This window comes from Panthera onca, chromosome F2 (assembly GCF_046562875.1).
Source record: "Panthera onca isolate mPanOnc1 chromosome F2, mPanOnc1 haplotype 2, whole genome shotgun sequence".
In the NCBI taxonomy this organism is placed as follows: domain Eukaryota; kingdom Metazoa; phylum Chordata; class Mammalia; order Carnivora; family Felidae; genus Panthera; species Panthera onca.
In genome coordinates, this window is record NC_138356.1 from 64,182,980 (window position 1) to 64,205,590 (window position 22,611).

Sequence of the window (22,611 nt, forward strand, 5' to 3'; positions counted from 1 at the left end):
CTTTATTTCACCCTTTGGCACACTTGGGAGAGGGAAGCTCCAGGTGAGTGCCCAGAGGGTTGGTTAAAGGATGAAGGTGGATCACCTCTTTATTTCCCATGCTATTCAGTCAAAAATCCTACTGGCTCTGGCTTAAAAACAGAATCCAACCTCTTCTTCCCATTGCACTTTGGGTAAATTACATGTCGAACATAAATATAAAAAATATCCACTTCCCTGCCCTTTACCTCTAAGGGAGCAAAGTACCTCCCAAGCCCTTGACTTTGCCTCGGAAGACATCAGCCAGCAGGGCACACAAGCATGACGTGCACTGGCCTATGGGATGTCCCTGCACATTAACACAACCAGAGGTTTGACATTTGCTTGCATGCTTAGGCTTGGTTTCTTGTGTTTCTGCCTTTCACCATGAGAACGTGCCTCAGGTAGTCACTGGCCCAAAGATAGCCACAGACATGTGGAACAGACCTGGGCCCAAACTGTGGCTTGAAGGCAAGCCCAGTCCAAGTTGGCTGGACCCCAGGCATCTTGCACACACATGAGAGAGAGAGAGAGACAGAGAGAGGTGGGGGGGGGGGGGCGGGGAGAGAGAGAGAAAAGATGATTGCTTTGGAGTGGTGTTATCCAAGATGGTTGTGGCAGTAGATGAGAGATCGCATACTTAACACCAACGCTTATAACTTGTAAATAACCTATATGTATGTAACACATTATGTTTGCTTTCTGCATCCCTTTCTAGAATGTAGACTCCGATATGAAGCTGACACCAGTTCCAACATGTGTTTTTTTCTTTAACACCTCAAGTAATTCACTCAATTCTCTGTGGACACTGATCAATGTCCCACAGATTCAATGCGGTGCTGACACTTTCCTGGAGATAGTCAGATCCTACAGGCTAAGGGTTCAGTCCCACAAAACTGCCCCCGCTTCAATGCCAGTCACAAATCCAGGTTGTCACCTGTGCTTTCTGACTGGTTATAAATCAGAGGTTCCCATGACCCCCTCCTTGGATTGGAATAATTTGCTAAAGCGGCTCACAAAACTCAGGAAGCCCATTTATTTGCTAGATTACCAGCTTATTACAAAGGGTATTAAAGGATATGAATCAACAGCTAGTGAAGTGACACATAGGGGTAGGTCCCAAACACAAGAGCTTCTGTCCCCATGGAGTTTGGGGCCCAGCAGGTGCGCATGTAGATGTGTTTTGATTCACCAATCTGGAAGCTCTCAGAACCCTGACCTTTGGGGTATTTTACAGAGGCTTTATTACAGAGGCATGATTGGTTAACTCATTGATCGTTGGTGATTTATTCAACTTCCAGTCCCTCTCTCCTCCCTGGAGGTCCGAGGGTGGGGCTGAAACGTCCAATCTGATCATGTGGTTGGTTCTCCTGGCAACCAATCCCCATCCTTAGGTGTGGTCCCAAAGTCATCTCATTAACATAACAAAATACATCATTACCACTCTCAGCACTGAGGAAATTCCAAGTTTTCACTCTGTGCCAGGAATAGGACGAAGACCAAATATATACATTTCTTATTGTAAATCACAGAAGCACACCATGATAGCAGGAAACTTATTCACATCTCTACTTCGAGAACCTAGAATAGTTTCTGGAACATAAATATTGGTTGAATGAATGAAATATAGCAGCTGATCCTTTGTTAATACAGACTGGAGAGTTGGCTGATTAATCACTGCTTCCAAGGTTTAGACTTCTGGGTCCAATTTTCTGAAGGATACACACATTCATATTTCTCCATGACTTACTGGCTCTACATATACACAGTGCTGGTAACGGCACATAGTAATGAAATAACTGGTAATATTTTTCTCACAAGTTATAAAAATATTTTATTTGGATTTTGTGAATTTGCCAAAAAGTCAAAGGTAGTTGCTTTTACTCAGAATTCTCTCTAAATATCAAGACCCTCTTTAGTTCTGTGATTGCCAAAGAAGATGTCAGATGACATTATCATTTCAGAGTGTTAATTGAATATAGGTTGATGAGCTGGAGCCCCACAACAGCAACCTATAAAGCACAGGTGTTGCCCGTGAAACACTAGTCTTCTAGCAGCCACCGTTTGCAAGGCTTTAATAAGTATTAACTTTGGAATTGAAAAGTCAGCGCAGTAAAAGCGAAGTTAAGCCTTGAAGCAAAAATCTGTTTGAAATCAAAGGGTCTCTCGTGGACCAAATGGCACTGATACAAATGTGTGTCTCCTTCTGAGGTCCTGTTTACACTGTCTTCGTGTGGAAAACGAATCCTAAACTTCTTGGCAGCCGCCTAATAGAAGTTTGGGCTCAGGTGGAGCCCAAAAACCATCTGTTTTACCGGTAGCTGATCCCAGCTTTACATCCTCATAAGGCGAGGCCCCGAGCAGTCGCGACGCTGTAAAACTACTCAACTCTCTTATTTCAGCGTTTGGGGCAGAAAGGGAAATACCATTTCTCTGTAAGAGCCTGTATTTAAGTTGAAATGTAGCCTTAATGTCTGTCTTGGAAAGATCAGACCTTCTTACATAGGGTTTTATCCAATTCAAACTCAGCCTTGTAGAGCCTGGCAGCAGAACTCCTCCTGGGGCTCTAAGGCTTTGCAGACTCAGAACTTGCTACCTGTTCCATGGGGGAGTTTTCAGCCAGGAGAGACATGGACTTTTCATGTTGTTCTTGGCTGCATGTGTTACTAACCCCGTTCTGCAGGGGAAGGTCAGAAAACAAATCATGCAGCGTAGAAAAAAGATGGGGCACAAGCATAGCGCCGGTGTCTGGATCCAGGAGGGAATTCGTCGTAAAGGAATGAACCATCGTGGGGATCTGATAACGGCAATTGGCGTGTGTGTGTGTGTGTGTGTGTGTGTGTGTGTTTTAAAGTCTTCTTCATCTAAGTTAAACCTTACAAGTAAAACAAAATTCTGCTCTTCACTTTTAAAGATGGCGGCATTGCTTCATTACCACAACCCTTGCCTCTGGGTCAGTGCATGGCCCAGTCTGTCCAAATCAAGAGACATTATCAGTCTCACCGAGCACAGTTCTTTGTACTCAGTACATGTAGAATGGTAATTAGGACAGGAACGGAAAGGATTGCATTCTGGGCAATGACGGCTTAAAAGACCTGCTTTAGAACTAGTTTATCTTGACCCACCTACGAGATGCAGATTGAATCCCGGAGAGAGCCCATGCCTGGAGATGAGGGCAGGCTGTGGCAACAGCACCACTGTGCCCCAGTGAGGAGGCCTTCCAGCGAGGTGCTCTCTATGTCAGCTCAGACATGACAAGGGGATGGCACTGGACTTTTGTACAGTATTTCCCATGTGGTCACTTCTGCTGGAGCTGGGGGAGACTGTGACTTCTTAGCACCCTGCAAGGGTCAGTCCGACAGGAGGATGTGCCAAACCAGCAATTACAGTGAGTACAGCCATCGGCCCTACGGCATGGCATATGCATTCCTAAACAAATAATCCCTGCCTGGTGGGATTCTGCACTCCCCCAAATAACGGGGCTTTTGGGAAAAAGGGGAGCTGGGGCAGAAAGCTCACACCTTGCACTGTCTTGTGATATTAGAAAACAACCACAATTTTAAACATAAGCTCCTGGGGTGCCTAGGTGGCTGAGTCAGTTACGTGCCCGACTTCAGCTCAGGTCATAATCTCACAGTTCCTGAGTTCAAGCCCTGTGTAGGGATCTGTGCTGACAGCTCAGAGCCTGGAGGCTGCTTCGGATTGTGTGTCTCTCTCTCTGCCCCTCCCGCACTTGTGTTTTTTTTTCCCCCTCTCTCAAAAATAATCATTAAAAAAAAAACAAACAAAAAAACCCAAGTTCCTAATAGAGAAACATTATAGTAAATATAGAATGTTATTTTGGCAACACATGAAGTTTGTTTAGTGGAAGTGTTTATAGTGAGGAGTGGTAGCTTTTGAAATATAGAAAATAGGGAAGAGGAAGAATACAGTTTTTCAAATGAAATGGGGTACCAGAGGTACACGGCTACGGCTTGTTGTGTTTTTCGTTCCTCTGTATTAGCTTAAGACAGAAACCCAAGTTTTATTCTTTTGTTAGTCTTGCCTTCTCGCGAAGAAGCGGTTCGTGTGGCTCCAAATGAGACGAGGTGACAAGGTGCTCTCCTGCTCCATCAGATTTGGGGTGATCTTCAACCTACAGCAAATGAGTGCTTTTCAGCTTTCAGTTCCCCCGAAAGCAGGGGATTCGTGGGAAGATTAAGCTCCTGCTTCTTTTGTTCTCAGCGTTGGCACCTGTTCGTCAGTGTGCTTAAGGCCGCCTGGCTCCTGCAGTATCACACTTTGTCTCGTTTCAGGGCTTTGCCACACTTAGGCTTTTCCTTGTTCCTTTGCTACTTATAATCCGGACACTTGTGTTTTACAGAGAAAATACACTAGGCAATGCACTTGGGTAAAACTAAGAGAGGAGGTGTTTTGTGTTATTCGACCGCAGGCCATTCTGCTCAGCTGGATGGTGTTTCTCATGTTTGCCTGGTATTAGCCGTTGGTGCGAAACTGCATATGAACAAATATAATTTTGGTTTTAGTGATTTGATTCCTTATTTATGTGCACTGATTTGCACATTACAGATGCACATAGCTATTATATATGTATCAGCTTCCTTGTCCTTCCCAGAAGATTCTTGAAAGCATTATGGTTTCCTTCTTGTTTTGTAAGAACTCTTCTTTTTTAAAGTTCTCTTTTGTTTCCTCCATTCATCTCACTCATGACTTCAATAGCACCCACGATTCCAGGGGTCCGGCTTGTCTTTCTCCCTAGTAACCTAGGTTACTGGGTCCCTTACAGCGAGGTGTGACTTTTGTTGGACTACTTGTGGTCATGCTCTCGTAGGATATGAACAAGTCAGGCTGTCAAACTCTCGAGCCATGGCAGACGGGCAGGCAGTGCAAAGTCTGACAGATTCTGCTTTGGAAGGCCATTTCCTCAGTGCAAAATCCTCTGCTCTGGTTCTCTGTATGCAAAATGGAGTCAGTGTCCAACGGCAAGGAGGAGCAACCCAGTCCACCAGCTAGGGGAGAACAGCCCCTCCCCCACCGAAGGGGCTCTCCCACAGCAAGTGAGGGTGAGGTTTGCAGGGATTGGTGTCCATATTCTTTTTTTTTTTTTTTTTTTTTGATGGTTAGCATTTATTTTTTTTATTATTTTTTTAAATATATGAAATTTATTGTCAACTTGGTTTCCATACAACACCCAGTGCTCATCCCAAAAGCTGCCCTCCTCAATACCCATCACCCACCCCCCCCTCCCTCCCACCCCCCATCAGCCCTCAGTTTGTTCTCAGTTTTTAAGAGTCTCATGCTTTGGCTCTCTCCCATGGTGTCCATATTCTCACTGGGTACTTAATATGATGCTGACTGGGCTCAATGTTATTGTAGAGCATGTTGCTAAGACCTCACCTCTTCAAATTTGCAGTTTTGTTAGAAACAAGGGCTTTCTTCAGTGAGCCCTCTCAACCACGAAATAGGTACCAGGCATTGTTTTAGGTGTTCGGGGTACAGCAGAAATTTCCTATTAAAGCTGCTGCCTCAGGAGCCGGAGGCTTATTTCATACTGACTCACGCCTACGTTACCACATCAAAAGTAAGGAGGGAGCTTCTTTTTGGTCCAAAAGCTTAAAATATAGCTGCCACTTCCTTGCAAATGGCAGCTGTTGACCTGTACCAGGTTATGCTTGCTTTCTTACAGAATTTGTGATACACAAACACTCACTTTTTCTCAGTTAGCAGTGGCTAAGTTCCTGGGCTTCCGAACCAGACTGCCTGGATTCAGATCTTGATTACCACTCAGCAGTTCCGTGATCTTGGCCAAGTTACTTCACTTATTGCTACTTTGGCAGGTCTATTTTTAAATGGGGAGGATTACATTATATATATTATAGGGTTGACGGATGAACTAAATGAATTAATTTATATAAAGCCGCTGTGTTGCTGTGTTTGGCACACTGGCAGATGCTCACTAGCAATACTTCCTATTTAATTTTAGTTACTGTTTTCCCCTACACATACTTACATCGCAGCTCATGCATAGTTAATACCTGTGCCTCTGACACCCAAGTGCACATATTCGTAAGTTTATCCACAGCATCTTTCCACTCTGCAGTAGACTGCATGCTCTTTGGTGGGGCGAGGAGGTGCTGGGGCAAGACACGTGTGATTTCTGTTTTCCCAACACCCAGCACTGTGCCTGCCAATACATGTTTGCGGAATGACTGGGAAAGGTGCCTGAAACTCACTCCTTGATTGGCTAGGGCAAGAGGAGGAAAACAAAAACAAAGAACTACCACACAAATGCCCAGATACAATGGCTCAGCATCTTAATTTCTAAAGAAGAGATTTTGCTAGGGATCTTTATCTCAGCAGTCCAATCTAAGTACCCAGCACAAAAGTGCATAGGAGCCAGCAGGAGGAAGCATGGAGACACAGTGCAGGGGTCTGCAAACGGCATCACAGGCAAGTCAGTGAGATTTCCACCACGTAGACAGGCATCAGTTTATTTTGGTGTCATGGAGACCAAGAGGCTATATGGGAAAGAGGTGACTGCACTTTTTTTTTTTTTTTAACGTTTATTTATTTTTGAGACAGAGCATGAACGGGGGAGGGGCAGAGAGAGAGGGAGACACAGAATCGGAAGAAGGCTCCAGGCTCTGAGCCATTGGCCCAGAGCCCGACGCGGGGCTCGAACTCACGGACTGTGAGATCGTGACCTGAGCTGAAGTCGGACGCTTAACCGACTGAGCCACCCAGGCGCCCCGAGGTGACTGCACTTTGTAAATACCTCAGGGCAAACCTTACCCTTCTGACCTGGAAGGATGAATGTAGATGGGTGGGAGGTTAGATAAAATAATCACTGAGAGGAAGGTTAAGGTGGGGTTTGTTTCCCCAGTGGCCAGAACAGCGATCTGGAACCTGAGGGAATTTACACGGACAGGTACTTGTTGGCAATGTTAACCGCAGCGCTATCTAGGTTTGTTTTTTCCATTAAGTAAAAAACTGAAGAGTTAAACAAGTAAGCAATTTTATTCTTTATCATCACTTACAACATTCAAATCGGACTACATAATAATTCCTTAAAATAATGTACTTTATTGCAATTTCCTATTGAAGGGATATCACCCCCTGACCTTTCTCCACAAGCTTTCAGCACCCATGACAAGTCTCTTGTCAAAATGCAGTGGAAGTTTCACTCTTCCTGTAGGTTAGGAGAGACTCATCAGGAAGAAGTTTTAATCACTGCATGGATATTTTCTGCAATTTTCATTTTCCTATAGTCGATAATCTTCAGGTCTGAAAGACAAGAATCAACATTTATTTCGTCAGGAATCATTGTATCATTTTCTCCTGCCTGACGAAGGAAGACTATTTTTCAACTTAAAATGAAAGTAATATTCATTGAGAAATTACCTACAAATATTAGATTTTTGGTGAAAAACACTAAAGCCAAATCATCACAAAATGACAATCCCCAAGCTCTTTTGAGAATATAAATATAGGCCACCTTATGCCTATGCATGAATGTATTTAGTAACTTAAAAACTTGAATTTAACATCTGTTCCAATTTTAAATATACTTTCTTAAAGCCCTTTTCAGAGAAAGGATTGCTATGATCTTTAAAATCATATAAGCATATGGATTTACCTAATCAAGGCAATTTTTGAATGAGTAATTTCCCTATTTATATTATTTTATCATGCTAAATTTATTTTCAAATAGACATTGTTTATTTATTTGTTTATTTTTATATTACATATAATTTATTGTCAAATTGGTTTCCATACAACACCCAGTGCTCATCCGATATTGTCTTTTTAAAGAGACAGAGAGACAGAGCATGAGCAGGGAAGGAGCGGAGAGAGAGGGAGACACAGAATCCGAAGTAGACTCCAGGCTCTAAACTGTCAGCACAGAGCCTGATGTGAGGCTCGAACTCACGAACTGTGAGATCACGACCTGAGCCGAAGTGGGACGCTTAACCAACTGAGCCACCCAGGTGCCCCTACGTTGTCTTTTTTTAAAAACGTTTATTCATTTTTGAGAGAGAGCACCTGTGAGCGGGGGAGAGGCAGAGAGAGAGAGGGGGACAGAGGATCTGAAGTGGGCTCTGAGCTGACAGCAGCGACCCCGATGTGGGGCTTGAACTCATAAACTGTGAGATCATGACTTGAGCTGAAGTCAGAGGTGCAACTGACTGAGCCACCCAGGTGTCCCTCAATTTATTTTTCATTATGATACATATACCAAATAAATGTATAAACACCAGACCTTTGATATTTTAACTAAAACTGGTAAAACTGGTCTTTTCGTCATTTATACATTTATAGGATCAATCATACTTGAAAGTTACTTCCAGCAGTAAATTAAAACAAAAAAATATTTTTTAAGGTAAATGTTAAATCATAAATAGTGGACAAAATGAAGAACAGGAAATTACAAAATGCAAAAAATTTTGAAGTGTCCTTTTATCTTTTACATAGGTGTATTTGTAGATGTTGAGCTCATATGGAATTTTCAGAAGGAAATTCGTAATCAGTAAACTAGATATTTTTGAAACAGCTGTAAAAATATTCGACAGTTTGAGTTCCTTTAATGAGTACATGAACTCTGTTTGCCCCTACATAACTTATCTAGTCCCTTTCTACATTTACAGCATGTTTTCTTAAACAGAATACTCACAAGATACCAGATAGCTCAGCTATGAAGACCAACAGTCTACTGGCTGAGTAAACAAACTGTATTACAATTCAGAGTTATTATTTAGCTCTGAGGAACACAGGCTCTGATCTGGGAAACCAGCCAAATATGCTTCACCATATCAGCTGTTCTGTAACAACAAGAAGAGAAACTGTGGAATTTTGTCACTGTTTTTGAAATCTCTTTCCAAATGTAAAAACTGCATCCAAAGCCTCGGGAAAGACAGTGTGGTCTGATAGCTGAATGTGGCTCCAAAGTGCACCCATGTAATCTCTGGCATATGACTCACTACAATCAGAGCGGTTCCCAGTCAAGAGACAGCAGCACATTTAAAGAAACAACTTATTCTCCTGTCGAGCTGGTTCATATAATTACTAAAGGGTGGTGGTGATGCCATTAGAAAGAAATCTTGAGGGGTCAGTCCCTGGGCGGTTCAGTCGGTTGCACCTCGGACTCTTGATCTAGGCTCAGGTCACGATCCCAGGCCGGTGGAATGGAGCCTTGTATCAGGCTCCGCCCTGAGCGTGGAGTCTGCTTACGAATCTTTCTTTCTCTCTGCCCCTCTCCCCGCCTTGTGCTCTCTCTCTCTCTCTAAAATAATAACAATAATAATAATAATTTAGAAAGAAATTGTTTAATCTAATGTCCTAACAAGAAGTCTCTGCAACTCAATAAAACTAAATGTGCTTAGTCACAGTCTAGTTGTTTCCACACCAAAGGTTAACTTATTAAATAACAATGAGATGAGAAAAGCATCTTTTAGTGGGCATTATAAGTAAAACGGGAAATGTGTGCGAAGGGTGTAATCTGTGATGTACGGAATGTAGGTAGTGACCTGAAGGCTACAGGGGGCTAATAAAGCCCAGAATTGTTTCCAGATTTTTTGGTAGAAGTGAGGAGGATAAAGAGGGCTGTAGTCGTAATGAGTGAGAAGAAAGGGCAGGTTCAGGATTTAAGAGGCAGTACCATGTTGCTGGGGAGAGGGTGGAAAGGGAGCGGGGAAGGGGCTAGGGAGGTGGAGGAGGAAGGCCCTACTAGAAAAGGATGATTCAGGGAGGATTCCTGATTTTCAGCTTGAGGACCTCCGTCAATGGCAACACTGTTGACTTTTTCAGGACAGGGAATACAGGCAGAAGAACAAATTGGAAGGGAAGGATCCTGGTTTCGATTATGATGAGATCTGGACACGACAGGCAGCCAACAATTGGGATTTGGAGTTTAGGAGAAAGAGAAGACATGTCAGAGTCTCTACAACAGGCTCCTTCTTTTCCATCCCACTTCTGCATTATCAAGTAGCCCTGCTTAAAACATCTTCAGTAGTCCTCCACTGCTTTGTCAAAATTCAAACACCTTGGAATTCAATATATAACCCTGCATGACATGGCCTCAGCTAACATTTCTGAGTTATTCTTTGTATACCCCATCCCTTTACATTCTGGTCCCATTACATTACTTGCTATTGCCCAGATAAACACTTTCACACCTCTGGACTTGGGTACTTGAGCTTTTCTCTGCCTGGAAGGCTTGACTAATCCGTCAAAATCCTCCTCAAAAATCACATCACCTGGGAAGCCCTCTATAAACTTCCTTTCTAACTTAGGGGTCCTTTCTCTGAGATTGCCAGAGAATAGCATGCATACTTCTAGCACAGTGTTTTTCAAATTATAATTGCCCTTACTTATATAAGTAAGTTTTGTTGTTTATGTAAGATGTACTGAATGCTTATTAGATGCTATCAAGTATACTAACGACTTCACATGCGTTATCTCATTTAACTCTCACAACTACATTGTGGGAAAGACACTTTTATCAATCCCATCTTATAGTTGACAATACTGAGGCTCAGGGAGGCCGGGCAACTAGCCCAACAACACAGAGCTACGAAGTGGATGGTAGGGACCTAGGGCAGACCTTCTGACTCCCAGGGCCTGCTTGCACCATTTCATTCTATATGACTCCTTTTAGGCTGTTGGTTCCTTTGAAGGCAGGCTCCCAATATAACTGACCTCATGCTTCCAGCAATTAGCACAGTGCCCAGCATATAGGGGATACCTGTAACATATTTGTTATTACAGTGCAGTGACTACCTTGAAAATGCCACTTTTACAAACTCCTTTCCTTTTTTAATGAAAGTCATCAGGATCTTTTATGGATGGTTAATTTGCTTCCAGGAGGGGAAAACAGTTATCATGGCCAAGGGACCAGATATTTCAGATGTTGGCGTAGCCAGAAACATCAACTCATACTGAAGCACTTAATGATATTACATGGTGTTCAGGAGATACCCTCGTGAGGAAAAGTGAGGTTTTTACACTAAATACAGTTTTATTTCTACACACACACACACACACACACACACACGTACAAAAGCAGGCACACATACTATGCACTTACATTGCTTATTCCCTTCCACTAAAAGAAATCCAAGATAAGAAAGTGGAGGGGAGGACTATTTACCTGAGTGCTTCTCAACCTTCACTGGGCAAACACATCACTTGGGCTCTTGTGAAGATGCAGATTCAGATTCAGTTAATCTGTAGAGGGGCTCAGACTCTGCATTTCCAACAAGCTCCCACGTGATGCAATGCTGGTCCATGGACCACATGATGACTTAGCAAGGCTTCACCTCAGAAAGAGCTATTCATAACACAGAGGAGATTACTATTTGAAGATGCTGAAGAAGCAAATGAAGCACCTTTAGTAAATTTCTGAAACTATGCTGTGTCTAAGAGAAGGTAACACACTTCTTCCTCAGCTAGAGGTGATTCCATCTGCTATACAGTATCCTTCTTGGCTTTTTACCATGAGAGGACTTTATTAACAGGAAGTTTTATGCTTTTCTGATACAAGAATAAATAATTTAAGTTATAATAACATGTACTGAGGCTGGATACTGAAATTCCTATGGGATCTAACATCAAAGAAAGATTAAATTGTAGCTCATGTAGTGTTAGTAATTTGAGTTAAATGTCATACTTGGTTCTTTAAGTGTTGCTAATCCATATATGACAACATTAATATGACTATATTCATCAGAATTAAAATCTTGGATTATGTTGTTTACATACTTACCCTACTTTATGTGTATATCTACCTAATGTCCTTACTAGATTAAATAATTTTTAAAAGCAAGACACCTGGCATCTAGTATGTTGCTTTTGATAGTATGGATGCTTAAATGTTTTGAACTTAAATGAAATGGCTTAATCCTTGGTAAGAAGGATGATGAGTAAATTTATATTCTGCATCTGTTTGCCTTAGTTCTTGGTGACTGTTTCAGTGCAAAAATATTATGAAGTTTTAAAATAAAAAGTAATATTATATAAGGTTAATATTTTTGTAAATAACAGCATTTTACAATAATCTCAGGAAATCTTTGAAGAGACATTACAAATGCTGTTACAGAAAGCTAATCTCTATTAGTTTTTTTTTTTCCATAGAAATTTACTCCTTGGCAGAAATGTTACATTTTAACAAAATTACCAATCTTTTCTTTATATATGTAATACAAAGTATCCAAAATTAAGTATATCAGAATTACACTAAAGCAGACTCTTAAGAAAAATTTCTATTTAAAAATTGTTTTTTTAATCTTTATTTATTTTTGAGAGAGAGACAGAGTGTGAGCAGGGGAGGAGCAGAAAGAGAGGGAGACACAGAATCTGAAGCAGGCTCTAGGCCCCGAGCTCTCAGCACTGAGCCTGATGCCGGGCTTGAACCCATGAACCGTGAGATCATGACCTGAGCCGAAGTCAGATGCTCAACCGACTGAGCCACCTAGGCACCCCTCAAAATTTTCTATTTTAGCTATAGCCATTAAGCAAACTTTAAAGCAAAGGCCAAAATATGAATTTACCATACTTCATAAAGTAAAAGTCAATTTCTCTTTCAGGGAAATAAGATTCTGATCATTTGTTCATTCAACAAAGATTACTGAGGGTCAGGTCCAGGCATGGACACTGGGAACACAGCAGTAAGCAAGACAAAGTTCTGTCTTTAGTACATTTTTTTTTTTATTATAATCTTTAAAAATGTTTATTTTTGAGAGTGAGATACAAAGTGTGAGGGGGGAGAGGCAGAGAGAGAGAGAGGGAGACACAGAATCTGAAGCAGGTTCCAGGCTCTGAGCTGTCAGCACAGAGCCCGATGCGGGCTCAAACTCAACAAATCGCGAGATCATGACCTGAGATGAAGTTAGACGCTTAACAGACTGAGCCACCCAGGCGCTCCTAGACAGTGCATTTTCTAATAGAAGGAGATGCACCATGGACACACACACACACACACACACACGCACACACACGTACACTTTGACCTCTGAGGTGAAAGCTCAAAGTTCTAAGCTTTCACATACATGCTTAGGATAATTTGGGAGATTAATGAATCTTCAAAGAATTAGCCAACATAAAACTTTCTTTAATTCATTTTCTAAACTGTGCTAAATTACACAGCTACTAAATGTTCTATAGCAATAATTCATTTTGCGCTTAATACTTGTCACTAGCAACAAACTGCCTTCAAACACTATTGCTTTAAAAAAAACATCGCTTTTTTGAATAAAGAAACAGAACTTACAAAAAGGTCTGTATGAGCTATATAGAAAGTATTCTGTGGTGCCTGTGACTGCTCACAAACCTTAAAGTTAAAATCACACCACATCTCACAAAATTATCAATTTTCTATAGCAAATCCTTGGTCACTGACATCCTTATGCAAAATGTTGCCAGCCACTCATTAAATGAAACAGGCAAAATACTGCCACTCATTAAAATGAAACAAATACATCTTAGAAATTCAGATTAAAATCAGGACAAAAAAATGATAGAGACCAACACATTTAAATTAACTTGAAAATGAGGACATTTCTATAAAAGAATTTATCTTTTGACTTTAGAAAAAAATCTTCAGGGAGATTTTAGTTTTCACTGTAAAATGCTGGGAAAAATCCATTTGGTCTGTGGATAATGAAACATAAAGCTATAAAACACACAGTTTACATGATAGTTCAGTTAGAGACACTTAGTATTATTTATCCCATTAAGATGATTTATTTTCCAGAAGAAAAAAGCATTTGAATTTCAGTTGTAAATCCATGAAATTGGGTATAGCGTAAGTGTAATAAATCTCAAAAAACATTTTATTCCCCCTTAGGTCTTATGTCTTTTCACTCATAAATAATATTTGTCAGTATAATGTTTACTCCAACAAAAAATATTTAAAAGATGAGAATAAAATTTGGACAATGGAGTCATCTTAAGAACAATAAAGGTCAGTTTGAGTTTTATGTCACTACCATTGTATTGATGAAATTATTTAGAATGAGACATTACAAGAAATCTGGTGACATCACATATTCCTTGAAATACAGTCCTCTCAACTAAAGATGTTAGCTGTACAGGAGATGGTGAGGCAGAATAATGGTGCCTCTACACTCACTTTTCTAGGCACTTGTACCATGTACCAAATCCTGATAAGAAAAATTTCAATACTGCTTAAAAAAAAAAAAAAAAAAAAAAAAAAAAAAAAAAAAACTAAAGTAAACTCATAGGATTGTTTAAAATTTTTTTTTAAATCAATTTACTGTTTTTTTCAATTAAAATAAATAGGAATTGCTGTTACATTTAATTACCACTTTTAAGTCGTAAGCTCTATTGGCTAGGAATGATTTGATTTGGTTGTTCAAGTAGAGATTATTTTTAATTTTAACAACCAGTCCTAATCTGTTCATATCCAAAAGAACAGCAAAGTTTAGAATGTCTAATTTGAGCAAACTCAGCCCTGGAAATACTGAGGTCTACAGTTAATGCCAATGCTGAGCTGGTTGAAATAACGGGAAAATTGGAATGTAACCCTGCTCCTGAAGTCCAGCTAATAACTTCTGCCTGTGAAGAGCAGCAAATTAAGTTAAATCTTGTAGGAAAATGCCATTATGACTAGACGAGCATAAAATTGTGGAAAATCTTGAAGATGTCTAGATCCCAATTCCTTATGGGTTTTGAAAAGGTAAAATTCCTTCTTTAACGTCTTTATATTAAGCCTCTGATGTGAAGCACATTTTATAAAAAAGACATAGGTAAAAAAATTTTTTTCTGGGTATTCATTTAACTAAGACTGAAAATCTGTAGATTATTAGGATTTATAGGTTTCATATCAGAGGGCATGTACTAAGCTGAAATCACTGCTCTCCTCTAGAGCTACAGACTAGCCAGGATGCTCACCGTGGCCCCTTCCCAGTGCCAATGTGCCCACACCTGTTTTCCTTCTACAGAGCAGGAGGTGTCACCCAGAAAACAGTCTAAACTGAATCCTGCTTTCAGCAAAGACAATTAGGGCTAATCACGAGTGTCCTCCTACTTCCCCACTTTTATTCTGACCATCCTCTCCTTTGCAGGCACACTTCTAACAGCACACTCTAAAGTACACGAACCACCAAGGACATGGGTTTTCATTATAAACATCTCCTTTCAAGATTTATTGAAGCTGAATTTTTCACACTTCATTTGTATACAAAGGTGAGGGTTTTGCTTAAAATAGAGCATTACAGATTTAATGAGTTAGGATAAAATATCTATTTCTTTTTTGGTATTGTTTCATCACTCACTCTGTGGGTGATGCAAAACAATTCAAGTTGAAATTTTCCACATACCTTGATTTTCCTAAGAAAAGCTCTCCTACAGGATTTTGTAAAAATGAAAATAAAAAACGTTTAAAGTGATCCAAGTTTTATTTTTATCATACATAATGAAAAGTTTCCATTACAGTGATAGTATGACAATTTCCATGATTACTGTGGTTTTGTAATGTGTTGGCAAAACTATGATGATTATGGAAATAACTATTGATGCTATTAAAATAAGTTGACCATTTGAAAGCTATAATCCCAGGCCACAGAACTGTGAAGAAAGAACAATGCTCCTGCTTCTTCTTTGACAAATGAATTTAAGAGCATACCCTACAATCACCACTAGTACATGGCAATCATACATCTATTCTGTACCATCAAGAAATAAAATATAACTTCATAACATATTCTAACATAATTTACGTATCCATGAGATACAGAAGTGACTAATATACCAAGTATATCCACTAACTTAAGAAGTGGAGTGTAAAGGCAATACTTCTCATATAAGAAAATGACTTCTAGTTATTAAAAATATTCCATTTTCTCATAAAGATCAGTTTCGTTCCTCCTTGTCTAAAACTGTTTTAAAAATGACCACACCACTAGCCTAAGAAAATCTGACATAAACTGAAATTAGGCCTGAGAGAACATAACGTTCATGATTTAAAATAATTTAAATGAAATCTCAACAACAGAGCTTTTAATTAAGATTAAAACAAATTTTGCCCATCACCTACTGGGTTCAAAGCTTAGTTTTGACTATTGTTATTATGTGTTGTTCAAAAGCTTTTGCCTCTAATAGAAAAGCTAATAAACTTTCATTTAACCAAAAGCTAGTAACAGTTCCAAGTTTAAAATGTACATTTCTACACTATATGCATATTTTAAGTTTTATTGCTCAGGAAACAACAACCAAAGCAAGCTATTTTTGTCTCTATTTATTTAGGTGCAATCTAAGTACATCTGTTTCAGTGAGGTCTCTGCAGATTCACCATCAGATCTATCTTGAATAAGTTCCAATTACTACATTCCAAAGGAAGACTATATTGTTGGCTTAGCTATTTTGGGTGGAACGAGAGCATATTTTAAGCAGGCTCCTTCTCCAAAAGGAGAAAAAAAAATTCTCATGAAAGCAAACCCACCAGTAATGAGAAATCCCATTTTCAATGGATTGCACTGCATAGTATGTTACATATTTTAATTTTAATTCTAACATATAATATTTAATACTAGAACTTTGTGAAATGGCAAACTAAAATGGCAACGTTCATTAAGGTGGTCACTAGCTACATGAGGCTACTGAAATTTAACTTAATTAAATTACATAAAACTAAAAATTCAGTTCCTCAGTCACACTAGCTACAGTGTAAGTACTCAGGAGCCACTATATTATTAGATAGCTCAGATATAGAGTTTTTCATCATCGTGGAAAGTTCTATTAGACAGCTCCAAACTAAAAGATCATCTATTTCTCTGACAAGAAGCATTTTGGATAATCCAAAAATGCCTGTTTTTTCCTGGTTATATGCATTCCACAGTAATAAAAACTAACTGAACTTGATGTCAGCTCTTGTGCAGAAGAATAAAGTGTTGAATGATTTATGTTAAATGACTAGTACACCTATATCATGATACAGTCTTTAAAAAAAATTTTTTTTTAATGTTTATTTATTTTTGAGACAGAGAGAGACAGAGCCTGAACGGGGGAGGGTCAGAGAGAGAGGGAGACACAGAATCTGAAACAGGCTTCAGGCTCTGAGCTGTCAGCACAGAGCCCGACATGGGGCTCGAACTCACGAACCTTGAGATCATGACCTGAGCCAAAGTCGAATGCTTAACCGACTGAGCCACTCAGGCGCCCCGATGATATATTCTTAAACTGTAACTGTATACCCATATTATTTTTTTATTTTACTTTATTTGAGAGACAGAGAGAGAGAGAGAGAGAGCGAGAGCAAGCGCGTACATGAGCAGGGGAGAGAGGCAAAGGCAGAGGGAGAGAGGATCCCAAGCAGGCTCCGTGTTGAGCACGGAGACTGATGTGGGGTCAATCCTATAAACTGTTGAGATCAACTCCAACTGCAGAATCTATGTTTGGTCACATACTTGATTACGTAGCATCTTTGGTATTTCTATTTTTAAAAAAAGTACCATACCCCTCTGGGTTAGGAATATAAATTCATTTATGGTGGTGTTTCTATAAGAAAATCTGATATGACACTCTTTTTAAAAAAAAATTTTTTTTAATGTTTACTTATTTTTGAGATAGAGACAGAGCGTGAGCAGAAGTGGGGCAGAGAGAGAGGGAGACACAGAATCCAAAGTAGGTTCCGGGCTCTGAGCTGTTAGCATAGAGCCCAACATGGGGCTCGAACTCATGAACCTGGAGATCATGACCTAAGCCAAAGTCGGATGCTTAACCGACTAAGCCACCAGGTGCTCTCTGATAAGACATTCTTAGACTTACAGAACTTAATACGGCATGGTAACCTACCAAAATACTTTTTCTGGATATAACTTTCCAGAGCATAATACTGGAGAACTACATACAACTTAAGCACCCTTATATAAGATGCTACAAGAGGCAACAAGAGGCACTCCAGCAGAGTGGTTAGGACCAGGACCCAGAAGCCAGTCACCTTAGGTTTAAATCCCTAAGCCACCACTTACACTCGTGTGATCTCAGGCAAATTATTTTTCTTTCTATGCCACACATTTTCTTATTTATGAAAAAAATGGGGATTAAAAAATCCAAAGACAAACACACATAAGCACAAAGAAACAGTGGAAGGTAACACACCAAAATGTTAACTACAGTGAGATTATTTACTTCCTTAAGTTTGTATTGTATTCACAGTTCCTATTAAATGAACATTTAATACTTTTTAAATGCCCCAAAGTGAAAGTTTTTAATTGAATGCCTGAATTTACTTGCAAGAGTATTTTATTTGTAAATGTTGTCTGTATTATGCAAAGCCCATATTATGTGAATTCTTAGTAAAGACAAAATTCCAGGGTGTAAATTTAAGCTAATAAGTGTTTTCCATAAGTTAGAAATTAATTTCAATTTGTAGCAAATTGCACATCTCTTTAAAATAATTTTAGGTGCACCTGGATGGCTCAGTCAGTTAAGCATCCAACTTGATTTCAACTCAAGTCACGATCTCATGGTTTGTGGGATTGAGGCCCGCGTCAGGCTCTGTGCTAACATCGTGGAGTCTGCTTGGGATTCTCTCTCTTCCTCCCCCCTGCTTGTGCTCTCTCTCTCTCTTTTATGAAATAAATAACATTAAAAAAAAAAAGAATTAAAAAAATGTTTACATCTTCCTAGAAAAATATTCCATATATGAGGGTTCAGTTTTGAAGATAAATTTAAGTTCCATGTAGTTTAAGTAGGAAAAGGCCCATTGAGTGTCTTGAATAAATGACCATGTAAGTCTCTAAGAAGCAAGTTAAATTAATTCTGAAAGTATAAAAAATTTCCAAGTATAGAAGTCTCATCTCTCAGATGTCAAAGGGGAAAACTGTAAATATCAAAGCATGTAAAACAAATTGTACAACCCTTATTTTCACAAACTACTGATTTATCTAAATAAACCACTACATAACCTAGGTTAAAAAAATGAATTTAAATAAAAAGAATTTAAAACAGACTTGAGTTTTGACAAGAAAGCAAACTATTTAATAGGTATTTAAAAAGGTCAAAAGAAGAGAGACAATCACTTAACCTAGTTGTTAGAATCAAATCACGTCACATAATGTATAGTTTCTGGTCCATGACATTGTCATTGTCAAGCAATGAAAACCAGAATCTAAGGAGTGATGAGAAATGCACTTCTTTATTTTAGAAAGAAATACTTATCATGAGAATGTATCCTGATAACTAGCTGGTAATAGTATCAGATACCAATAAAATCAATTTTTTCAATTTTTTACATCGTTTGTTAATCATTCATTTGATATCAACTGAAAATTGATTAATTCAGAGGATACAATGAAGAGAAACAAAAGAAATAAAACAAGGTGTTTTCAAAGATAGTTGATTTCATCGATTGTAGTATGAAGAATTAGTATTAAATTGGAGCATTTTATTACCTTCACTTTATATCTTCTAGAGATTCTTTCCTAACTTCATTTATAAAAGCTGATACAAGGGTATTTGATTTCTTCATGTATTCACTAAGTAATTGCTGAGTGCCTACTTAATGTGCCAGATGCTACTATGCTCAGCTAAGGAAGACAACACGCAGTTCCCTCACAGAGTCTAGTTAGAGAAAGACAGTCAACAAAAAAAATCACCCTGATATTTTGTTACATTAGAATAAATGCAGTAAATGAAAAGGAAGTGTACAATGAGACCCTATTAAGGGGGTGCTAATCCAGTTTAAGGAGTGTAGGAAGGATTTCTGGAGGAGGTTACATTTAAATGCTTCACCATCTGTATATCCTAGACATGTATCAAAAGGTCTGGCACATAGCATGAATTCGGTAGAAGTTTGTGCACCTGAATTAAATAATTGTTTTAATGCTGTTTCTCCATGTGTCTTAGTGCCTATGACAGTATCTTATACAGAAGAGGTAGCTACAATATATTTGTTGAGAAATTAAATTAATGAAGCAGTTTGCTTCTATGGAAAGAAAATAGGTTTTGGAATCAGACACAGTTGGGTTCAAATGCAGGCTATATACAAACCTGATGACCCTTGCCTTACACTTAAAAATAGGAATAATATATCTATGTTATAGGCCTGTGGAGAGAATTAAATGCAATGCACGTAAAATACCTAGCACAGTGTTGGGCAATTGGTAAAGTGTCCAATAAATAGTTACTATAACAAATGTCACTAATAATTACATTATTTTGTTTATCTGCAGATTTAGTAAAGGAGTACCTTGATACAAGTCAGTAAAGTTAAAAAGATTCAAACAGAATATCCTAAAGACTTCTGTGTGGAAAGACTCTGAAGATTATATACATGTAATAACAACAGAGTCCAAGATTAGATTGCTGTGCATACTGACAATCCTGGGAAGGCTTATATTTTCACAAGTATGTGATTTCACCTGTATTTCACAAACCTATCTGAGTAAAGAGCCAATAAAGGGATATGAATTTTCAGAGCACAGAGGGTAGTATCTGTGGGAAGATGAGCTGTCTTGTGTAGGTCAAGCAATAAGGATGTGTGGTTCTCTTTTAGACCTACTGTATAAATTCTGTAAATGTCCCCAAGACTTCATTATATGAAGTACTATTCTACGCACTGGGGAGGCAATGACGAACAAGACACAGCCCTTGCTCTTGAAGAGCTAAGTGTGGTAATGACAGAGTTACCCAGCAGGTAATATGGCAGAAGATGGCTGAGCATATAGTCTGGTCTTGATGTTTAGGCAAGACTTCTTATTGGTGATGATATTTGAACTAAGGTCGAAAGAATGAGTTAGAGTTATTGCAGAGGATGAGGCGAGGGGCATGTTGTTTCAGGCAAAGTAATAGAACAAAAGCAAGAAAGAATTAAATTGCATGAAAAGGGTGACAATCTTAAACAAGCTGCTATTATTAGACTAGTGAGGTGGGAAGAACGTAAGCTTCAGAGACACAGAGGATGCCAGGTCACGGACAGCCTGGAAGGCCAGATAAGGAAACTGGAAACAATCAGATGGGAAATAGTATGTCAAAACTCAGCAGCTTTCCGGACCATAGAGAGAGGAAATTGTGTAGAGGATACCAAAAAGTGTTTTATTTTGTTTTTCTATTTGGATCAAGGCTATTAATTATCCAGAATTAACAACTTTGCATTAGATGATATTCTCAGGTTAGTGAAGCAATCTGGAAAATGAAGAATCACTTTGTTTTAAGAAATGACAATTCATTTATCATTCCAAGAGACTACAGTCGATCCAAGTAATGCCATCCCAAACAAAGTATCTAGCAATTATAGTCACCTATGAACACCCCTGCAAGTACTGAGCAAGGTTTAAAGACTTCGAGACTTTTGGTTCTAACATCTACATGTAGAGTTTATTTGCTGTAGAAGATGCAAAGAGTATCCGAGGGAGTAAAAAATAAAAGTTTACTCTTCCCACCCTCAAGGATCTTGTCATTTGGTTAAGGAAACAGGGGATACTAAAGTCAGCTTAAAAAAATAGAGAAACAGAAACAAAGACAGGAAAGAGAGAAGACTTACGGAGACCACACTCTTGGGAAAGCCTCGATCTCTTCCCTTGTGTACTCATCGAGGCGTCGGGGCACTTTCCGTGGCTGAGGAAGCTCCTCGACTAAATTCTCACGAATATCTTCTGGTATATCCTAGGTTAAACACAATTTAGGTTTACGTTTCTTAAAATAGATCCCTTACTAACAAATTAGTAATACTTAGGAAGTATTAAAAAACAAACAAAAACATATTTACAATGAAGAAAACAGTATCATCTTTAAAACACCATGCAAATCCGCGAGAAGTACATTAATGATAAAAGTAATCTCATTATAATAATGTACCTTATATTTTAATCTTGACAAACCTATTTCTCATGACAAATTAGACGTCTTCAGTTTTAAGGACTATCAAGTCACTAAGTCCTATCTATTTCTTTTAAACCATTTCATTTATTTCCCTCCTTTCAACTGAAAAAAGGCACTGCCTTGGCTGATTCGCACGATTTTTCACCTGATGAGTGAATGCACTGGGTCTGTGGCTTCCAGTGCCACAACCTTTCAGTTCACACTCCATGTTGTTGACAGAAAAAAACTTTGGAAAGTGAAAGTCTGCTGGATCTTTGAGTCATTTAGCCAAAAAACATTTACTGAACTCCTTCTATGAACCAGAAATTGTGCTAGGTGCTCAGAATATAAAAGAAAATAAAAAGATGGGCGCCTGGGTGGCTCAGTCAGTTAAGTGTCCCAACTTTCAGCTCAGGTCATAATCTTGTGGTTCGTGAGTTCGAGCCCTGTGTTGGGCTCTGTGCTGACAGCTCAGAGCCTGGAGCCTGCTTTGGATTCTGTGTTTCCCTCTCTGCCCCTCCCCCACTCACACTCTGTCTCTCTCTTTCTCTCAAAAATAAGTAAAACATTAAAAAAAATTTTAAAAAGAAAATAAAAAGATGATGGCCTCCAAAGGCTTACAATCTCAAAAGGTCATTCCTCAAACCCATGTCCTCACTCCAAGGCCACTTCTGATACTTCAGCCCTTCACACACACCCAACCATGGCTTCGAAGTTGTATTTTGAAAGAAAAACAGAAATTGAACAAAATAAAGGAAATGATAAAATAAAGAGCAT

The 22,611-nt window shown here is 39.0% G+C and overlaps 1 protein-coding gene across 1 annotated transcript in view; it reads right to left on the reverse strand.

The window, feature by feature from the left end:
• Positions 1-7,016: 7,016 nt before the first annotated feature.
• Positions 7,017-22,611, reverse strand: part of MRPL13 (mitochondrial ribosomal protein L13) — a 48,702-nt gene continuing 33,107 nt past the window's right edge. The window contains exons 6-7 of the mRNA XM_060611228.1: positions 21,518-21,639; positions 7,017-7,302 (exon numbers count right to left, since the gene is read on the reverse strand). Coding sequence (XP_060467211.1) covers positions 7,281-7,302; positions 21,518-21,639 — 144 coding nt within the window. The 3' untranslated portion in view covers positions 7,017-7,280. The remainder of the gene's footprint in view (positions 7,303-21,517; positions 21,640-22,611) is intronic.